The sequence below is a fragment of the Oncorhynchus masou genome, chromosome 19 (genome assembly GCF_036934945.1).
Source record: "Oncorhynchus masou masou isolate Uvic2021 chromosome 19, UVic_Omas_1.1, whole genome shotgun sequence".
NCBI classification, from domain to species: domain Eukaryota; kingdom Metazoa; phylum Chordata; class Actinopteri; order Salmoniformes; family Salmonidae; genus Oncorhynchus; species Oncorhynchus masou.
Window position 1 is genome coordinate 15,770,908 of NC_088230.1, and position 18,598 is coordinate 15,789,505.

An 18,598-nucleotide genomic window follows, 5' to 3' on the forward strand; every position below is an offset into this window, starting at 1 on the left:
GTACTTCCCGTTTAAGTTTCTGCCTAAAGCAAGGGAGGAGCAGAATGGAGGCGTGATCTGATTTGTTGAAGGGAGGGCAGTGGAGGGCCTTGCAGCCATCCTGGAAGGGGGAGTAGCAATGGTCAAGAATTCTTGATGAGCTAGTAGTGCAGTTGATGTGTTTATTCAAATTCAGTAGCATTTTTCACAGATTTGCTTCACTAAAGTCCCCATTCCCCGTTGTAGGCCAAACCATTCAGACGCTACAGAGACATTTTCTTGAGAAGACCAATTTTCGGGATGTCTCATGGTCTGACAAACCCTGCTGTACCTCAGCCCCCTTTCAACGCAGATGCGGAAGGCCGACATAGGCGTATGCGGTGGATTGGGACGCTACCAATGCAAAAAAACAGTTCTCCATCTGAAACTGACAGATGGATTTTTTTATATATTGTGTTACTTAGAGTAACAGATCCATTAAGACTTAAGGGCTTCAATGCGCCGCAATTCACTGTAAGTAATAGGGGAAAGTGGAGCTAAATGTAACATGGGTCAATTGTAGGGGAACTTGGGGTAAAAACACCACCCAAGATCAAAAGTATTTTGCAGGTAGGGTGACCGACTAAAAACAAGGGGACGAGGGAACCTCACAGGATGGGCCATACCCAGTGCAGTACTATTGTCAGAAGGACAAAGGATTACAGATCCACGCATGGAAATACATAGAATGATGCAAATTTGGTGCCACATTTATTTGTACACAAAAACAAAAGTGCTCTATTAATTACATGTCCTGTTATATGCACAGTAATTAACTGTCTCAAGCCCTCAGACAACTTAATGAATATATTCATTATGTGGATATTTAGTGTTCTAATGTATTAGCCTCTCCAAAAGTGCAGCAGTTCTAGCCCAAATCCTCCGCATTCTCTTCACCACCGGAAACTGTGCTTTCGCTTCTGTCTTTTCACTGAAACAAAATGTAAGAGAGAGTCAAAGCAATTTAGGAGAATGGAAACAGCAGGTTTGAGTGTCATTACATTGGGGTCCATTAAAATGCACAAATAATGAGACAATATACCATAACAATATAAAACATTTCTTTGGTGTGACTCGGCTGGGGATAGGGCTGTGGCGCTCATGTATTTGTGTCAGCCAGTGATTGTCAAGCAAATAACTGTCGGGCTCACAGTAATTGACTGTTAATTAACATTTACCATCTCCTGGCTTCCACGCATAGCCTACAAGCCACTGACTGATGCAGACCTTTGGAACATCTACGTTTAAATGTGTTAGGCCCTGATCTGGCTATGCCATACGGCTGTGGGATACACTAGTTAATTTAGCAGAATGGATTTGCTTAGAATTCCGGGGCATTATTTTGTAGAATGAATAATACAATTGAACAAAGCTGAATAAAATGGAAAGGATATTTTCTCCAAATGATTTGAGGGAATGTGCTCAAGGACTGTGTGTTGAGTGGTTAACAAAGAAATAGGAATTTACTTTTTGCTTAGATTAATAATAATACCTCTAAATTATCTTTAGTTCTACAAATGCTGGGCTTTGTTTTGATTTTGAATACATTGTAAGGCTGCATGATATGACACAAATGATTGGAAAAAAAGTTGCTGGAAAGACATGAGCTCTGCTTTGTTTTTTTTGTGCAGGCTGAACACATTACATCAGTTACTCATTCACAATTTGACAAGCACTTGATAATGCCTAGAATTCCACGGTGGCATCCCCTTTGTGTGGCCGTAATGCACCCCCCCCCCCCACCCCCAAAAAAGAAAATCCATGCCGTTTGCGGTCAGCGGCCGTTGTACCCTTCTCCCTGAGTGCTGTGCGCTCCGAATCAACTCTCACGGCTCTCCGTCAAAGTGATCGGGTCTTTCTCACAGGCTACTAGTGATGACAGACACGGAACTGCATGCATCCTTATCCAATTCCAAAGTGCATATTGAAGATATTGGAAGAACAATCCACATTTACTTTGTCAGCCAACAAGATGAGTAGGCCTAACGAACAACAAAAGTCAGTCTACTATCCCCCATAGTACAAAAGTCAACCTATTTTATTCTGTACGAGAAATAAATATTCCAAAACACGCCACATTTGTCCCTCGTAGCAGTTTTTACACCTTTTACACCAAATTCTGTCAGGGTTTTTTTCCTTTTTTGGGAGATCACCAGTGCTATTAATTAATTGGATGTCATTGACCCCTCAAACTTTCATTTTCAATACACAACCCAAAAATAAAAAATACAAATAGCCTGACATGTGAATTGTGATATTTTGATGTATGCCAGAATTTATAACTTTATACAAGTATCAATGACATATTGCTAAGGAGAACGCTTGGTTAAGTGTAAATCCAGACTTACACTTAGTTGTTTCCTGCCCCCCCACCCCCTACTTGGCTTTCAGGTAACTGTGTGGGAGGCAACTACTTTGAAGAACACAATAAAATGGACTAAAAGTGTTTTTGTATGGATCTACATTGAAATAATCCCCTATTCACTGGTAAGTGGCATTGGCCTGTTCTTACATGCAGTCTTGTCCTCCTCTGCAGCACTAAGGAGCCAATATTGGATCTTCTGTTCATCTCCTAATGGAAAGGGACACAGCAGAACAAGAAGCTATTGTAAGGTTGGTGATGACCAGAGTTAATCAGTGAAATAAAGAGCATAATTTGGCTTGAGATAAATATGAATAAACATTATCAGAGGAGGCTGGTTGGAGGCGCTACAGGAGGACAGGCTCATCGGAATGGCTGGAATGGAACCGTATCAAACATATGGGAAACCACTTGACTCCATGTATTCCATTATAGCCAATACTATGAGCCCGTAATCCTATAGCTCTTCCCACCAGCCTCATCTGTATCAATCAAGTGACTTACAAGCCTGGACAGACAGGTCAAATGCATCAACACAGTACACATTCATCTATCCCTCAAAAGTCAGCTGGCATACACTGAAACACATGGCCTTTGTGGCTTTCTTTGGCAAATTACCATGAATTGACTAAATATCATATTAAAGGTGTGGGGACATGCATTGTGCGACAAGAAATAACTAGTCTATTACGCCCCAGCAGCTAGAATTTGTCCATCCACAATTCAACTGTGGAAACATGGCAGCTCTCAATACCAGGCAACAGAAATAGCAGGCCACTAGTATACGAGAGATTGTTGGTGAGAAGATTGCCTCTGCCCTTGACTTACAATAAAAAACGATAACTGAAATCAATGGCAGTGTTCACTGCTAAAATAGATACCTATTCAACCAAAGTGGACAATCTGGAGAAGACTCCATGACCTAGAAACAGCGCCAGCTAAGTTGGAAGGGATAATCAATCTCCTAAAAGAGAAAATGGAATCACTTAAATCATTCTCGTAAATGTAATGTGCGGGGTCACAGGACTTGAAACTAGAGTGGAAGTGGGCAACACAACTTCCTTCCTTCTGTTCGGGCAGGAGAAGCTGGGTCCCATGCCACTCATTAACATTGTGCGCCACACGGATCAACTCGACAACGGCTCTCGTTGTATGATTGTAGGGATCCACAGCTTGGAAGTCAAGCAGCGAATTGTTCACCATGCAGCGGAATCCGGGGCTCTGACCTATACAGGTGAGAGGATCAGCATCTACCCAGACCTAAGTGACAAACTGCTAAAACCGAGGGAGACCTACAACAAAGTGAGATTACAGCTACGAAAGCTAAGCCTGAGATGCGGCTTCATCCACCCAGCTAAACTCATTAACCTTCCAGAACACAAAACACTATTTGCACAGCCAAAAGATGGTCAAGACTTCATTGAGAAGCACATAAAACCCAATACACAACTGGACAAGCTGACAGATGGATAGCACACCTGAATGAGCCAGTCATGGGGTTCCATGTACAGTCAGTATGGCAGCATAGCCTATTGCTATGATGCTGTCCTCAGCATAAGACAAATGAGTACACCCCTCATGTTTGGGTACAAGGAACAATATTGCTGAGCATTGAACTTGTAATTATATTGCCTATGTTCCAGAACATCTAAACAGTGATGACACCATGTCAATTAATCCATGGATCCTACTGCTACACCTTTTTTTGAATATTAAGGGATTAGGCTTGCATGTGTCATATCTATGTTTTACATTTTATTTGTCATTACCCACCCTTACTCATCAAGTCTGCCAAATTATTTGTAAATTGTTTACTTATTTTGTTTAGCATCTTTAGTGTTGATGTAAAATAAAAAGCATGGCCCACAGGGAAACCCACCCATTGGTCACTGCCTAACCAAAAGAAGCTACTGCTGCTACTACTTTCATTTTAGAAAAACAATGGCAACACCAGCTATTCCCATCTGGAAGTTTTACATTTTATTTGTCATTACCCACCCTTACTCATCAAGTCTGCCAAATTATTTGTAAATTGTTTACTTATTTTCAAAGGCCTTAATATTCCTATCTATGTTCAAGCGGTCTTAACATTCTCGCAAGAAACCATATTGATATAGCAATGCTCCAAGAAACACACCTGCGCCAAAGAGACCGAATAGAGAACCACTTGTACAAACAAAACTAATCGTGGAATCGCAATAATACATACTCAAATTCCCTATCCTTGGTAAAGGCAAAGACCAGGAAAGCATAATCACTTTCCTAAAAATGGATCCATAATGGAAATAAATTGCCTTTATTAATGTGTATGCTCTAATTGATATGATCCTCTCAACAGCATAATTGTTGGAATTAACTGAACACCAACTGGTTATTGGGACAGACATGAATGCCAATCTGGACAAATCTAATAAGACCAACAATCCAAAGGCAACCAACATATACTATCTGATTACAACCGCATTGACGCCTGGCGAGCTCAGAACACTTTCTATTCAAACAGGTACAAAACATTCTCCCGAATCAATTTCATACTAAACTCAGCAAAAAAAGATACGTCCCTTTTTCAGGACCCTGTCTTTCAAAGAATTCGTAAAAATCCAAATAACTTCACAGATCTTCATTGTAAAGGGTTTCCCATGCTTGTTCAATGAACCATAAACAATTAATGAACATGCACCTGTGGAAAGGTCGTTAAGACACCAACAGCTTACAGACAGTAGGCAATTAAGGTCACAGTTATGAACACTTAGGACACTGAAGAGGCCTTTCAACGGACTCTGATAAACACCAAAAGAAAGATGCCCAGGGTCCCTGCTCATCTGCGTGAACGTGCCTTAGGCATGCTGCAAGGAGGCATGAGGACTGCAGATGTGTCCAGGGCAATAAATTGCAATGTCTGTACTGTGAGACGCCTAATACAGCGCTACAGGACGGTCAGCTGATCATCCTCGAAGTGGCAGACCACGTGTAACGACACCTGCACAGGATCGGTACATCCAAACATCACACCTGCGAGACAGGTACAGGATGGCAACAATAACTGCCCGAGTTACACCAGGAACGCACAATCCACCTATCAGTGCTCAGACTGTCCGCAATAGGCTGAGAGAGGCAGGACTGAGGGCTTGTAGGCCTGTTGTAAGGTAGGTCCTCACCAGACATCACCGTCGCCTATGGGCATGAACCCACCGTCGCTGGACCAGACAGGACTGGTGATGGTCGGATTCACATTTATCTTTGAAGGAATGAGCATGACACCGAGGCCTGTACTCTGGAGCAGGATTGATTTGGAGGTGGAGGGTCTGGCGCGGTGTGTCACAGCATCATCGTACTGAGCTTGTTGTCATTGCAGGTGTCATGACACATTTTAGATTCTTCAAAGTAGCCACCCTTTGCCTTGATGACAGCTTTGCACAATCTTGTCATTCTCTCAACCAGCTTCATGAGGTAGTCACCTGGAATGCATTTCAATTAACAGGTGTGCCTTGTTGAAAGTTCATTTGTGGAATTTCTTTCCTTCTTAATGCGTTTGAGCCAATCAGTTGTGTTTTGACAAGGTAGGGGTGGTATACAGAAGATAGCCCTATTTGGTAAAAGACCAAGTCCATATTATGGCAAGAACAGCTCAAATAAGCAAAGGGAAATGACAGTCCATCGTAACTTTAAGACATGGACAGTCAATGCAAAACATTAAGAACTCTGAATATTTCTTTATGTGTAGTCGCAAAAACCATCAAGCGCCGTGATGAAACTAGCTCTCATGAGGACAGCCACAGTAAAGGAAGACCCAGAGTTCTCTGCTGCAGAGGATAAGTTCATTAGAGTTTAGTGTACCTCAGATTGCAGCCCAAATAAATGCTTCACTGAGTTCAAGTAAGACATCAACTGTTCAGGAGACTGCATGAACCAGGCCTTCATTGATGAATTGCTGGAAAGAAAACACGACACTAATAGACTTGCTTGACCCAAGAAACACGCGGAATGGACATTACACCGGTGGAAATCTGCCCTTTGGTCTGATGAGTCCAAATTGGAGATTTGTGATTCCAACCGCTGTATCTTTGAGACGCAGAGTAGGTGAACAGATGATCTCCACATGTGTAGTTCCCATGGTGAAGCATGGAGGAGGAAGTGCGATGGTGTGGGGGTGCTTTGCTGGTGACACAGTTGGTGATTGTTCAGGGATTTTTATCAATAATGACTAAATTATGTATACATTTCAATCAGGACTGACTAAATCAGAATACTGTATAGATGTAGGAATTTTTATTTTAATCCTAGTACTGAATATAATGTGTGTAATTATATTCAAGAATTAGAACAAAGACTGTCTGTTCCGTCAGACTGGCTAGAATGCTTATCTACACAGGGAGACCTTGGCTTGGTCGTAAATTACCTAAACCGGTGGGGGACGATGTAGGAAGGCTTGTGAACTATACTGCCATTGTATCGGAGTGGAGGAAGGACGGGACAGTTTAAAATCTATGACGTCATTTTCAGTTTATAACCTGTTGTAAATTGTATCATGTTCAGTACTTTCGAGAATAAACGCCATTGCTTGATTTTGAGACTGGTCTTGCCCATTTTATGCAAATAAGTATCTTACAATCCTTAGAAATGGGCTGAGTATTAATTGAATTGGGTAATAAACATATAGGAATTTAATTCCTTCTAACAGTGATTTATTTAGAATTCAAGGCACACTTAACCAGCATGGCTAACACGGCATTCTGCAGCGATAGGCCATTCCATCTGGTTTACACTTCGTGGGACAATCATTTGTTTTTCCACAGGACAATGACCCAAAACACATCTCCAAGCTGTGTAAGGGCTATTTGACCATAAAGGAGAGTGATGGAATGCTGCATCAGATGACCTGGCCTCCACAATCATCCGACCTCAACCCAATTGAGATTGCGGCCCAACTCATCCCAAACAGAGTCAATGAAAAGCAGCTAACAAGTGCTCAGCATGTGTGTGGGAGCTCCTTCAAGATTGTTAAAGCATTACTCATGAAGCTGGTTGAGAGAATGCCAAGAGTGTGCAAAGCTGTCAAGGCAAAGGGTGGCTACTTTGAAGAATGTCAAATATATTTGGATTTGTTTAACATTTTTTGGTTACTACATTTTTTTGGTTAGAGCGTTGGGCCAGTAACCCAAAGGTTGCTAGATCGAAATCCCCAAGCTGACAAGGTAGTTAACCCACTAGGCTGTCATTGTAAATAAGAATTTGTTCTTAACTGACTTGCCTACTTAAATAAAGGTTAAATAATTTTAAAAAATCATAGTTTTGTTGTATTCACTATTATTCTACAACACTACAAGGAAAATGGCACAAACTGCGTCGCTTCTACAGCCATGAAGAACTATTGGATCTCAGAGCAGCGTCAACTTACCAGCACTACGACCAGTAATAGGATACCCTGAAGCGGATCCTTCGTTTGCGCCACCCAGGGCTTTGAACTGATTCGAGGCCGACCCAAAACACCGCCGGAGAAGAGGAAGCCGGAGGCGGTCTCCTAGTCAGACTTAGGAGGCACACATCACCAGCCGCTTCAGAGTATATTACTCGCTAACATCCAGTCCCTAGATAAAGTTTACGAGATCAGAACAAGGGTTGCTTTCCAGAGAGACAAGGATTGTACACTCTGTTTCACAGAAACATGGCTCTTGGGATATTGTCGTGGCAGAATCAGAATTCTTTAGGTAACATTGATAAGATGTTTTATTCATTTTATAGCATGCTTATGTGGGAAAGTTACTTGGGCCCAGAGAGGGGAGAGGTCTGGTTAGTCATCTCTGAATGTGTCATGTGTAAACGTATCTTTTGAACCATGTGAAGGGATGATTGAGGGGGAACAAATTCTCTCTTGGCTCCACATGTCTGTGTGCCAGTCACTGGCTCTGATCTTGTCCAGGAGGGGGTGTATTTGATATATGCCATTGGGTGAGGTAATGGTGTTGGTCCGGAGTGGTACCAAGAGCGAGATAAGAACATAGTTTAGGAGACCAAAAAAGCTGGGACCAAGAGACTGAAGAACAGCTTCTCTCTCAAGGCCATCAAACTGTTAGACATGACTAGCAGAGGCTGCAGCCTACATAGACTTAATCATTGGCCACTTTAATAATGTTTACATATCTTGCATTACTCATCTCATATGTATATGCTGTATTCTATACTATTGCATCTTAGTCTAAGCCACTCTGACATTGCTCATCCATATATTTATATTCCATCCCTTTAGATTTGTGCGTATTAGGTATTTGTGGAATTGTTAGATATCGCTGCACTGTCAGAACGAGAACAAGCATTTTGCTACACTAGCAATAACATCTGCTAACCATGTGAGCAATAAAATGTGATTAAGAAAACAGGTGTCCAAACTTTTGAAAGGTACTGTATATCCATAATATCAAACCGGGTAGTTTGGGTCACGGTATATCAGAAAGGGGTATGACTTGTTCTAATTATGGTGGTAAGCAGTTAATAACAAAAAGGACCCACTGTGGTTTATGGACAATATACCACCGCTCATGGCTGTATCCAGGCACTCTGAGTCATGCAATAACACCCCTTATAATCGGCCATATGCATAGTCTACAAAACATTAGGAACACCTGCTGTTTTCATGACAGACTGAACAGGTGCAAGCTGTCACTTGTTATATTCACTTCAAATCAGTGTAGATTAAGCGTATGAAACAAGACAATTGAGACATGGATTGTGTTTGTGTACAAGTTCAGAGGGTGAATGGGCAAAATAAAAGTACATTTGAACGGGGTATGGTAGTAGGTGCCAGGCACACTGGTTTGAGTGTGTCAACAACTGCAATGCTCCTGGGTTTTTCACACTCAACAGTTTCCTGTGTGTATCAAGAATGGTCCACCACCCAAAGGACATCCAGTCAACTTGACAACAGTTGAAAGCATTGGAGTCAACATGGGCCAGCACCTGTGTAACTCTTTCAACCACCTTGTAGAGTGACAGGGGGGCACGGCTCTGTTGCATCCCACAGTGGGTGTGGCGTTTTAGGTTTTTAATTCGTAAACAATCTCTCAACAACAGCTTTACAGTGGTGTGCTGGACTGATCTTGTTGATTGTAGCAGGTATGTACAATAACGGACTAAATGATGAAAACGCCACTGGCAGCGGAATCCAATACAGCAGAGAGTTCCTACTACAATGCAATTCAAACACGATGGATATTCCAATGGCCCATCTAATCCCTGATTGTCTGCGAGTGGATTACAAACCCAAACGTGGGGGAATCAGAAAGATTTAAACAATCTTCCCTTATCCGCCACCTTGCTGATCAATAACCAGTCACAGAAACTGGAATCCATCTCACCCGACGCACCGACATTTATTTTAGGGGATTTTAAAAACTGTACTTTGCATGTACCACTAATATGTGAAATGTCACACTAGGAAAAATAAGACTCGATTTGTGCTATCGGACAATACCAAGTGCTTTCTCTGCGACCACCAGACCTCCCCTGGGGACATTGAACCACAATGTCTACCTCTTGCCAACCTACTGGAGAAACTGTCCAAGTATGGAACAATAGTATCACTCATCTCCCATGATGTTTTGACTGTACTCTGTGGGAGGTACGAGGACAACAGCTCTGATCTTAATGACGTCACATGTTGTAAAATTCTGTGTTGAGTCAGTTGTGCCTACTAAAACCTGTAAAATCTTCCCTAACAATAACAGGGATGCAAACTGTTGAGGGCCCAAAAAAGGTGACACCTTTTTTCTTCACTGAAACATGCAAAAAAAATCCCTGCTAGGAGGAAATGCAGATTAACTAATTAAACAAAGAAAATTATCAACATGATCAGTCTCTGTAAAAGAAAGTGGTTAATGTGAACCTAACTCACAGCTAAGAAATGTAAAGAAAGCAAGCCAATGTTATTTGTTGCCGAGACTTTACTGCAACTCACACTCAAGTCTTGAGGGAAAAAACAATACACTAATATTGCAGTTAGCCATGACAGCCTTTATAATAGAACACTTGTGACCACACACACACACACACAAATATTGCACTTGGGGAAAAAAATATATTTTGTAGAAATATGAAACAGGCATTTTTTTTTGCTCTATTATAGTGACCTCTATAGTAGACAAGGCTACATTTGTGCAAAAATTGAGTTCATCAAGTAAAATGCAATAATCCCCCTCACACGTCTTACTGTCAATTTCAACAAAAGCAATATCTTTGGGCTACACTGCATATTATTACATTGTACACTTTCTGAATGTGGACATCTGTTCCACAATGTGCCAGCAGAGCATGATAAACTTTGTTGGCATAATTGACCTTTCAGGCAGAGCGTACACCTGGCATACCCCTTTTAATCCACTGAATTGAAAAAGTGGGAAAGCGTGTGTTGTTCCTTTAACCTTTATAGTGGCATCCTGTTTAAGTCAGGCCCAGCTCCAGCTACACTTGTTTAACAAGCAATGCCTCCAACACTCTACTCAACAAATTAGATGCAGTCTATCACAGTGCCATCCGTTTTGTCAACAACGCCCCATATTACCCACCACTACGACCTGTACGCTCTCGTCGGCTGGCCATCGCTTCATACTCGTCGCCAAACCCACTGGCTCCAGGTCATCTACAAGTCTGTTATGTAAAGCCCCGCCTTATCTCAGCTCACTGGTCACCATAGCAGCATCCACCCGTAGCACGCACTCCAGCAGGTATATCTCACTGGTCACCCCCAAAGCCAATTCCTCCCTTGGCCGCCTTTCCTCTCAGTTCTCCGCTGCCAATGACTGGAACAAACTGCAAAGATCACTGAAGCTGGAGACCCATATCCCCCTCACTAGCTTTAAGCACCAGCTGTCAGAGCTGCTCACATCTGTAAACAGCCCATCCAACTACCTCATCCCCATACTGTATTTATTTATTTATTTATTTATCTTGCTCCTTTGCACCCCAGTATCTCTACTTGCACATTCATCTTCTGCACATCTACCATTCCAGTGTCTAATTGGTATATTGTAATTACTTTGCCACCATGGCCTATTTATTGCCTTATCTCCCCTTTCTTACATCATTTGCACTCACTGTAATGACGGTTTTCTTTTGTTCTACTGTATATGTTTGTTTATTCCATGTGTAACTGTTGTATGTTTCGACCTGCTGTGCTTTATTTTGGCCAGGTCGCAGTTGTAAATGAGAACTTGTTCTCAACTAGCCTACCCGATTAAATAAAGGTGAAATATTATTATTATTTTTTTAAAAAAACATTCTCTCATTCTGAAAATTAACCACATAAGGTAGAGGGAAAATATTACTGTTAGTTCACTAGCTTGTTATTAACATTTCACACAGATTGCCAGTGTCCAAACTAACGAGTTATAACTTGAGGAACAGCAACGTTACCAGTTAATACCATAGTGAATTGGTTAGGTTATTAACATTTGCTTATCTGATGTTGTAACATTAGCTAGCTAACATTGGCTGTCTGATTTTATTAGCCAGCTCATTTTCCACACCATGAAATCAATTATTTGATCAGTTTAGTTGGCTGATTTTGCTCAACATTTTTCTGGCTAGCCAAGGGAGAATGCTAGCAAGATATTTAATGCTAACAATAATTGTTCCATCACACTTTCTCACTCAGCTCAAACTTTCCAAATGCCAGTTGTTTTTCGGTTACAGCTCATGAAGTATACTTCATCACCTTCTCACCCCCGTCTCCGTGGTCAGGCTTCTCACCTACCCCTTCATTATCGTTCAGGGGACAAGCGGCTGTAAATTAACTGGCAAACTGCCTTTCCACTCTCCTGCTCTTTGCAGAGCACACGCTGATGCTGTAACTAGCACATTGGCTGTCTCTTCTCTTCAGTCACGTGCTGCATTCTGTTATGTGAACGATTGGCTGAGCCTTGGATACCGCCAGTATTGCTCCAAATGCAAATCACTCGTTTGCATCCAGCCAGCAGTCATCCATAGCCCGCCAAAAACTTCTACGTGATTAGTGTAGATCCGATGAGGTCACATTTTTTGGCTTTAAAACGCCGAATTTCACCAAAAGGTGACTAGTTTGAGTTCTCGCAATAAGCCTTTGGTATCAAAAATCACTACTTAATAGGAAGACAGTTTCTACTGAGGGTAATTGACAGGCTTGAAGAGATGTACAATGTGAGCTCAAATGACAGATACTGGTGGACAAGGAGGCATATAAACAAAGGGTGGAGAGGACCCACTCCTCAGGAAACTCAACAGATTAAATCCATGGCTAGTGTGCCCCACATAGGCAAGGGGGAAAACAATGCTGACCTTGGGAGACATGAGGGCTAGAACATTGCTAATGTTTTCTCCTCAAGACTTTGCCCAGCAGAGGAGTTGATGATCAATTCTTACTCTCAACACAGTCTATAGACATCTAGAAGGTGCCAAATCCCATGTCAGAGTTCGATTGGCTTTTCTTCAGCCTTACACACAATCCAGCCTTACATTCTGGCACAGAGACTCCTAAGGGACTTCTCCTTTGATGGGGGTCTGGTTTTGTGGCTGTTGGACTTCATTAGCCACAGCAGGTCAAAGTAGGTCCCCACATTTCAGACAAACACACCACCAACACAGGCTCTCCTCAGGGATGTGTTTTGTCCACACTCCTGTACACCAATAGTTGTTCTAGTTCCCATCCTGACCGACACCTCGTTAAGTTCGCTGATGACACTGCCTTGATCAGCCTGTTGCATGACGACGAGGAACACCATGGCCCGGTCCTAAATGACCTTTGTAGAGTGGTGTGACAAATCACACTTGGTCCTCAAGAGCAAAGAGATGTGCATAGACTTCAGAGAGTGTACAACACCTACCTCTGCAACATCAGTGGTCAGAACAGAGATTGTAGAAGAAAACAAATATCTGGGTGTCCTCTTGGACAATAAGCTTCAGTGGAGTAAAATGTACAGACCTGATCTACAAAGACAGTCACTGTACTACACTAACTCGGTTTTAGAAATCTTTCATTGAGAGTATCTTAACTTTGTCTTATTTGTTGGTTTGGCAATACCAGATATATGCTGAGAAGGATTATCACCACAGCAAGCAAGATACTTGGAGTCAAACAGAAAGGCATGTGTGAGATCTTTATGGTCAGGGACCTCCACAAGGCTCAAATCATTTTAGACCCAAGCCACAAAATAATTAATCACGGTGCAATGATTTGAGGCTCCCGAGTGGCGCCCGCAGTCTAGCACTGAGATGCAGTTGCTTAGAGGCGTCACTACAGACCCTGGTTTGATTCCAAGCTGTATCACAATGGGCCGTGATTGGGAATCCCATAGGTTGGCGCTCAATAGGCCCAGCGTCGTCAGTCATTGTAAATAACAATTTGTTCTTAACTGACTTGAATAAGTGGTGTGGCAGATGCCAAGTTTACCCCATGGTTCAGGTGCCTAGGAGTCTGAACATGCCCTTAAGAGTAATTCATGCAAGTGGAATTAAAATAGACTAAGCGGAATCCATCCTGGTGTGACCACTTGTCTAGCTGCCTGTTAGTGGTGCAGCCGGAACAGAACCTCAGTCTGACAGGTCTGAAGGTGTTCTCTTGCTTTGTGGCTAGAAAAGATTATACACATTACTGTTGACTTGAGAAACTCCTCCAAAAAGTTCTCATCAAACAAGAGGTATACTGACTGACCTTCCCCACAGAGGTTCTTGTTGGTTCGGGCCTTGAGTGATGGCGCCCTACTTTTGTGATATTTGGGAGCCTCTTTAATGTAGCCTGTTCCAGAAATGGATGTGTCCATCTCCACCTGGCGATGCCGCCGTGACTTCGAGGCCTGTGGATAAACATAAAAATGATCAATCAGTTCAAAAGTATTCCATTGAATAAGACAGAGTATATCCACTAGCCAGTAACGCAATGAATTCAGAATTGATAAACCAGATGCATATGACGCAGACAAGCAAAAAAATATACCACATGTAGGGCAACATTTTCCTTGTCCATAACTCCATTATCAAAAGCCACAGTTTTGTAAGTGTTGCCATGCCAATCACTAAATTCATGAACAAAGGCTAATTGGCCTACTCCCCAATACACCTTCCCGTTGCTTCACCTCTGTTGTGGGAAAGTTGGCAAGGGGAACGTTTGATCAGATATATTTAAGTTGGTTCTCCAGCAGTGATCAACGACATTCAATGTGTGGTGCATTATGGGGATAAACAATAGAAACGCCTGATGTTTTTCAAGGTGTTCAGTATTTGATGTCCAACATGGCCAAGATCTGTGCAGACACCTACAGGTCAGTGGAAAATACCAAACAAGTCATTGCTCAGATTGTGCACCTTTTAGCAAGAGGAAAATGTTGCCCATCATTTTCTATTAATAAAACACATGCATAGCCATTATAAAGTGGTGTTTGAAATAAACTATGTATTGGACAAGCAGTGTCAAACTCAATTCCTGGAGGGATGTATATCTGCTGGTTTGTTATTTTCTTTCAGTTAATGTCCAATTAAGACCCAAACAACCAGGTGAGCAGAGTTCTAAACTAATCAATTACCTTTATTGATTAATAAAGTACAAGGGAGGAGAAAAAGGCCGTAGACACTGCCCTCAAAGACTGGAGTTTGACAGATGTGCATTAGACACTTAACAGTGGCACTTAAAGTGAAGTGTGAAAAAAAAATTCACTTCTTGTTCAGCACACCTCTGCAAGACACCCGTATGATTTTGTCTTGATGGATGCCAGAAGCTGAGCCCTATTGGAAGACTGGACAAAAAGAGAGCTTATTCAGGAAAGGATAAGACCTTCAATGCTTGCAATGTCATTATCTGGCCAATGGTGGTACTCACCAGTGTTGACGTAAAACCATTGTACACTCCCGAAGGGTTTTGTAGTTTGTCAGTCAATGTACTATATTCTAGTAATGTTAGACAGTAGCAAAACAAGCAGTGCAGAAGGCTTTCTAGCATTTAACGGTCTATGCCAAGTTCCCAAATAGTCATAGCGTTATTTCATTACAGTACAACAACAAAAAAGCTAACTACGCTAAAGCCTACCTCGACCTGCTGGGCTTTTTCCTCAGCATAAACCAAGTGGTCTGCATCTCCATGGTTCTAAACATAACAAAAAGCCAAGTTTAAAATCACACCCAGTTTCTGGTCTCATATTTCAGAGTAGAAATTTACATTTTATGAATTGTCAACAAAAATGTTTATAGTGCAAAACAGTGAAAATTAAAACACTGCTGCATTGAAATATGCTTTCTCGCTGCGCTATAAGAATAGAGGCTCACCTCATGCCTGTCCTGCCAGTGGACGAACTCAAGCACACAGCTGTGCAAGCGGGCCGGCAGGTCCTGTTGGGTCGCCGCAATGGATGACCTCTCCAAGACGGACGCCTTCAGCCTCTCATGGTGACTCTGAATGTTAGCCACCTCCTACGTGCAATGCAAACAAAACACACTTGCCAGACAACCGAACAGTCCGATATGCTAAATTAATCCAGAGGGTCATTCAGTGTGACAAACTGTTACATAAAACGAAATACCTACATAAAACCATTGCAACAAGTTTTGCAGTAACGTACAGTGCATTGGGAAAGTATTCAGACCTTGCCTTTTCACGCATTGTTACATTACAGCCTTATTCTAAAAGGATTAAATAAATGTTTTCCCTCAATCTATGGTACACCGTCATCGTAAATAAGAATTTGTTCTGAAATGACTTGCCTAGTTAAAAGGTTAAATACATTTTTTTTTTAAATCACAATGATGCAAAAACAGGTTCATACAGTGGGGCAAAAAAGTATTTAGTCAGCCACCAATTGTGCAAGTTCTCCCACTTAAAAAGATGAGGCCTGTAATTTTCATCATAGGTACACTTCAACTATTACAGACAAAATGAGAAAAAAAAATCCAGAAAAATCACATTGTATGATTTTTAATGAATTTATTTGCAAATTATGGTGGAAAATAAGTATTTGGTCACCTACAAACAAGCAAGATTTCTGGCTCTCACAGACCTGTAACTTCTTCTTTAAGAGGCTCCTCTGTCCTCCATTCGTTACCTGTATTAATGGCACCTGTTTGAACTCGTTATCAGTATAAAAGACACCTCTCCACAACCTCAAACAGTCACACTCCAAACTCCACTATGGCCAAGACCAAAGAGCTGTCAAAGGACACCAGAAACAAAATTGCAGACCTGCACCAGGCTGGGAAGACTGAATCTGCAATAGGTAAGCAGCTTGGTTTGAAGAAATCAACTGTGGGAGCAATTATTAGGAAATGGAAGACCACTGATAATCTCCCTCGATCTGGGGATCCACGCAAGATCTCACCTAGTGAATGACCTGCAGAGAGCTGGGACCAAAGTAACAAAGCCTACCATCAGTAACACACCACACCGCCAGGGACTCAAATCCTGCAGTGCCAGATGTGTCCCCCTGCTTAAGCCAGTACATGTCCAGGCCCGTCTGAAGTTTGCTAAAGAGCATTTGGATGATCCAGAAGATTGGGAGAATGTCGTATGGTCAGATGAAACCAAAATATAACTTAGGTAAAAACTCAATTCGTCGTGTTTGGAGGACAAATAATGCTAAGTTGCATTCAAAGAACACCATACCTACTGTGAAGCATGGGGGTGGAAACATCATGCTTTGGGGCTGTTTTTCTGCAAAGGGACCAGGACAACTGATCCGTGTAAAGGAAAGAATTTGAGTGAAAACCTCCTTCCATCAGCAAGGGCATTGAAGATGAAACGTCTTTCAGCATGACAATGATCCCAAACACACTGCCCGGGCAACGAAGGAGTGGCTTCGTAAGAAGCATTTCAAGGTCCTGGAATGGCCTAGCCAGTCTCCAGATCTCAACCCCATAGTAAATCTTTGGAGGGAGTTGAAAGTCAGTGTTGCCCAGCAACAGCCCCAAAACACTGCTCTAGAGGAGATCTGCATGGAGGAATGGGCCAAAATACCAGCAACAGTGTGTGAAAACCTTGTGAAGACTTAAAGAAAATGTTTGACCTGTCATTGCCAACACAGGGTATATAACGAAGTATTGAGATCAACTTTTGTTATGGACCAAATACTTATTTTCCACCATAATTTGCAAACACATTCATTAAAAATCCTATAATGTGATTTTCTGGATTTTTTTCCTTTTCATTTTGTCTGTCATCGTTGAAGTGTAGCTATGATAAAAAGATGAGGCCTGTAATTTAAGTGGGAGAACTTGCACAATTGGTGGCTGACTAAATACATTTTTGCCCCACTGTATGTTTGAAAATGTGTTTTAAAAATACCTTAACATAGGTATTTAGACCCTTTGCTATGATACTCGAAATTGAGCTCAGGTGCATCCTGTTTCCATTGATCATCCTTGAGATGTTTCTAATACTTGGAGTCCACCTGTGGTAAATTCAATTGATTGGACATTATTTGGAAAGGCACACAGCTGTCTATATAAGGTCCCACAGTTGACAGTGCATGTCAGAGCAAAAACCAAGCCACGAGGTGGAATGAATTGTCTATAGCGCTCCAAGACAGGATTGTGTCAAGGCACAGATCTGGGGTAGGGTACCAAAAAATATCTGCAGTATTTAAGGTCACCAAGAACACAGTGGCCATCACTCTTAAATGGAAGAAGTTTGGAACCACCAAGACACTTCCTAGAGCTGGCCGCCTGGGAATACTGAGCAATCGGGGGAGTAGGGCTTTGGTCAAGGAAGTTTGTGTGTAAATGGGTTTGTGTGTAGATGGATTCAATACATTTTTTAAATCAATTTTAGATTAAGGTTGTAACGTAACAAATGTGCAAAGTCTAGGGGGTCTGTACTTTACAAATGTACTGTAAGTAGTTTATTCTACCCAAGCCTTTATGTGTTTGAATTGTTTCCTAATTGTAGGCTACCTTTAGCACTTGATGTTGATAAAGTATTTTAATGTTGAACTCTTGACCACAGTCACATATTCCTATGTGAATTCTGTAAGAGATGGTCGAGCTCAGGCTTAAGAGGCTGTGAAAGATACTAAATGGGCAAAAACAAGGAGCAGCACTGGAGCTGTTAAATGTGACATTTTTATTATAGAATAACTAATCTAATACTGTTAATGGTTTGCCCAATGAGGGAACTTGGTGAGAATGTTCAGAGAATCCATTTAGGTAATTTGTTTAATTGTTGGGAAAAGAATACTTTAATGTAGAGCAGTGTGAAAATCGCAGCAAAATGTT

General features: G+C 41.8%; 1 protein-coding gene across 2 annotated transcripts in view; it reads right to left on the bottom strand.

Annotated features, from left to right (window-relative positions):
• Positions 1-709: 709 nt before the first annotated feature.
• The window catches only part of LOC135505548 (snRNA-activating protein complex subunit 1-like), a 30,881-nt gene continuing 12,992 nt past the window's right edge, over positions 710-18,598 (bottom strand). For both annotated transcript variants that reach the window (XM_064924616.1, XM_064924615.1), the window contains 6 exons: positions 15,662-15,805; positions 15,426-15,482; positions 15,073-15,135; positions 14,058-14,199; positions 2,531-2,590; positions 710-949 (listed from right to left, as the gene is read on the bottom strand). In XM_064924616.1, coding sequence (XP_064780688.1) covers positions 912-949; positions 2,531-2,590; positions 14,058-14,199; positions 15,073-15,135; positions 15,426-15,482; positions 15,662-15,805 — 504 coding nt within the window. In that variant the 3' untranslated portion in view covers positions 710-911. The remainder of the gene's footprint in view (positions 950-2,530; positions 2,591-14,057; positions 14,200-15,072; positions 15,136-15,425; positions 15,483-15,661; positions 15,806-18,598) is intronic.